Consider the following 3,789-nt stretch of genomic DNA (forward strand, 5'->3'; position numbering starts at 1 on the left):
GGTATTCACTTTATTGATCCGGAAAAGATGAAAGGCAAAGTCAACCATATGGCAGAATTTGAACTCAGAACATCAAGTTGGATGAAATGCTGCTTAAGCATTTTGCCCAGCATGCTAAGAATACTGCCAGCTTGCTGCCCTGGCCAGATTAATAATGAATACCATATGGTGTAAATTTTGATAAACAATTCAATGATGTCTGGAATAATCATAAGAGCTCAAAGTGAGACATTCCATTTGATACAGGTTTATTCCAATGAATGACAATAATAAAATGGATAATGTGACTGATGAGATGGGATTTCATATCTCATTTGAGTTGAGTCATTGTGCTGTGCTCTCAGAAATTAGTATATTTCCAGACTTGATGATTAAAAAACTTAAAGCAGGGATCGATGGACCACAGATCCGTAAGCTCTTGAAGGACATAAATTTCGTGAAAATGATAAGTGAAAATGAAGCATCAGCTTGGCTAGCTTTTGGAGAAGGAGTGCAAAATTTCCTTGGGAAACACAAAGTGAAAACTATAAAGATCTTGTTACCAAATTAATATCAACTTTTCGTGATATTGACACAAATATGAGCATCAAAATGCATTATCTGTTTAGTCATCTTGATTGTTTGCTTGAAAATCATGGAGATGTTAGTGATGAACAAGGTGAACGATTTCATTAGGATATCAAGGAGATGGAAACTTATGCAAATTTATTCCTTGAATTTTTTGCCAAAAATCTTTGCCAATATGCATTTTCGAATTTGAATTTTTATTTGTACTTTGTTTTATTTTGTGCTATGCTCTCTTTATTGATTAATATTATATACCCCTTGTATGAATAAAATACTTACACTATCAGGTCTATTCAGAAAACTAGACCTGATAGAGAAAAACTGAAGTTATTTTTGAATTTAGCAGGTAAAATCACTTAAGAATTTGTTGAAATATTCCAGGCAACAGACAAAAAAATTTTGTTGCCCAGTGTAGTTCATGAAAATAATTGAAAATGTGGTTATTTAAAAATCATTATCAAAGCAGTTGGTCATGGTTTCACCTTCATTACTACTAAATTTAGAAACATTTATTCTAGTCTATTCCAATTTGAAAAGTTAAAAGATGCTGTTATGCTTTAAAATTACTATACTTACCAGGAAACCAATAGAAAGTAGATATGACTTTAACGTGAGATCTCCATGTCCATCTCTTTCTAAACATGAGACCATCTGTCAACCAGACATGGTTATCTACATAAAATGGGTAAAAAGAAATAAAAATCTGTGGGACATGATCACAACAATACTAAAGGTTAAACTATACATACCTTGTTATCTCATTAGTACAATACATATCTATATCTCTATTTATACATAAATATGCCAATCTCTCCACCCTGGAAACAGAGGCTGGCTTTACGGCAATGTTTATATGCATTCACTACTGGCTACATATCCTTGACTTTTTACACACTCCGTCTGCCAACATTACAACTATCACATAATTCCAAGCCCCCAGAAATAGATGTCAGACCCAAAATACCATGCTCTCTCCCTTTGGGAGGCAAACACAAACACAAAGACACACACACACACATCTGCAACAGGCTTCTTTCAGTTTTTGTCTCCAAATTCACTCACAAGACATTGGTCAACCCAAAGCTATAGTAGGACACATTTGCTCAAGGTGCCATGCAGCGGGACTGAACCTGGAACTATGTGATTTGGAAGGAAGCTTCTAATCACACAGCCATGCCTGTGTCTACCACATAGCTACATGTATCAAACCCAAGCATGTTTATTTGTTTATTTGCATAATTAGTTCTCTCTCTCCCTCTCTCTCTCTCTATATATATATGGTGATGATGAATCTTGTGTCAGTTTCAACGATGAGTTTACCAATTGGTCAATCAACTGAACTACCCACTCAATGTATTACAGTGTAAGTGGCTGAATATTCCCCAGACTTTTGCTTCTTTAACATAATCCAAGGACAGAATCAGCACCACCCTTTGCATTACAGGTATATCCACTCAACAGACTTCTACACAGTTACCCTCTGCCCAACTCATAACGCTTGGATGAATCTGATTCACTAGCAAAGAAAGGACGATATTTGCCAATGGAAGCAAATCTGGAACCTCATAAACAATTGTATTCAACACTACAGACTTAATGAAAAGCAAGTTGTTTATTCAGTGTTCACACTTCTTCCAACAGCAGTGATCTATTTTTATGAAAGTTAGTTAATTGTGGCTAGGGGATTTAAGAGACCAAAACTGAAATGTCTTGAGTTAGTGAAGTGTTAATGACAGAATAATAATCATGAAGTATTTGGCTGAAAGATTACACTATATTAGTTATAATTTTTATACATCACTGCACAGGTGATGAATAACTACTTCTTACATGGGAAGAAAATCTTTGGCAAAGAGTTCATGCATCTTTAATGACCATATTTGATGGCATATAAGACATACATTTTTCAATAAATAAATAAATGAATAAATAAATAAATCCCGCCCCCAGGTCCTACATGCAAAGTTGGGCCTCTTTTAAACCTCAATGCACTAAAAACATTTTCTCCTGTATGTACTGCTGAAATTAGGGTACGTCTAATATACCCTGTATCTTTTATGCCATTAAATACAAGAGTTGTATTCTGTAAATAGTTATATTTTATTTTTATGTCCTAGATTTGAAGATAATGTTCACCTGATAGAATTGATATTCAGCTTGAATTGTTACTAATTAAAATTCAAAATGAAGACACTTTGGAAGGAAATTCTGGTGTGAGTAGGTGATTAGACACAAAATTTTTTTTAAAGGAAACATCATTATCATCATCATCGTTTAACGTCCGCTTTCCATGCTAGCATGGGTTGGACGATTTGACTGAGGACTGGTGAGCCAGATGGCTACACCAGACTTCAATCTTATTTGGCAGAGTTTCTACGGCTGGATGCCCTTCCTAATGCCAACCGCTCTGAGAGTGTAGTGGGTGCTTTTACATGCCACTGGCACAAAGGCCAGTCAGGTTGTACTGGCAACGGCCATGCTCAAAATGGTGTATTTTACATGCCACCTGCACAGGAGCCAGTCCAGTGGCACTAGCAACGACCTCGTTCGAATCTTTTTAATAAAGTACATAACATTTAAAAGAAAATTAATTGGACACATTTCACATATGTAGCAGATGTATAAGAATTACTCCAGTAAAAGACTTATTTATATTTTCCATAAGATCAGCAACTGTTAAAAGTTGCTTATGAAAAAATTATTGCAATGATTCATAATCAAGGACAACATTTAAAGCAATTATTAAATGAAGTTTATAAAATTATGTTCTTACCATTATTGGTCTGAAGTAAAACTGAAAGAAACTTATTTTCTTCTAAACTGTCAATAATTACTAAATGACTATCATGAGTGTAACACATTTCTTTGGCATTGAGTCTTCGAGCATTGCCAATAAACAAACGATAGCAACCACTTGGACCAGAAATCCAACCAGGTTTGCAGCCTGTCAAAATACAATACATAAAAAAAAAGCTTATATATGGAAAAGTTTATTTTATGAAAATCCATAAATTTCAAAGATACATTCACATACCCTGTGAGGTAAATACCGTGATAAAAATGGATATTAGTTCCTAGGGTTATGTAAAGGTTTGAAAGGTTGAGGTTAGTAAGGTGGGGTGAGATGCTATAAGCCACTCACCTCTGTGAACTGTAAAGTAGAGGACTGTCCCCCCACTGCATAATCCACCATTTCCATCATTTGTGCATACATATGTATAT

General features: G+C 34.9%; 1 protein-coding gene across 1 annotated transcript in view; it reads right to left on the reverse strand.

Moving 5' to 3' along the window:
- LOC106876821 (secretory phospholipase A2 receptor) overlaps positions 1 to 3,789 on the reverse strand; it is a 20,216-nt gene that overhangs the window by 7,510 nt on the left and 8,917 nt on the right. The window contains exons 2-3 of the mRNA XM_014925536.2: positions 3,341 to 3,511; positions 1,144 to 1,239 (exon numbers count right to left, since the gene is read on the reverse strand). Of these exons, the coding sequence (XP_014781022.2) occupies positions 1,144 to 1,239; positions 3,341 to 3,511 (267 nt within the window). The remainder of the gene's footprint in view (positions 1 to 1,143; positions 1,240 to 3,340; positions 3,512 to 3,789) is intronic.

Source organism: Octopus bimaculoides, chromosome 5 (assembly GCF_001194135.2).
Source record: "Octopus bimaculoides isolate UCB-OBI-ISO-001 chromosome 5, ASM119413v2, whole genome shotgun sequence".
Lineage (NCBI taxonomy): Eukaryota > Metazoa > Mollusca > Cephalopoda > Octopoda > Octopodidae > Octopus > Octopus bimaculoides.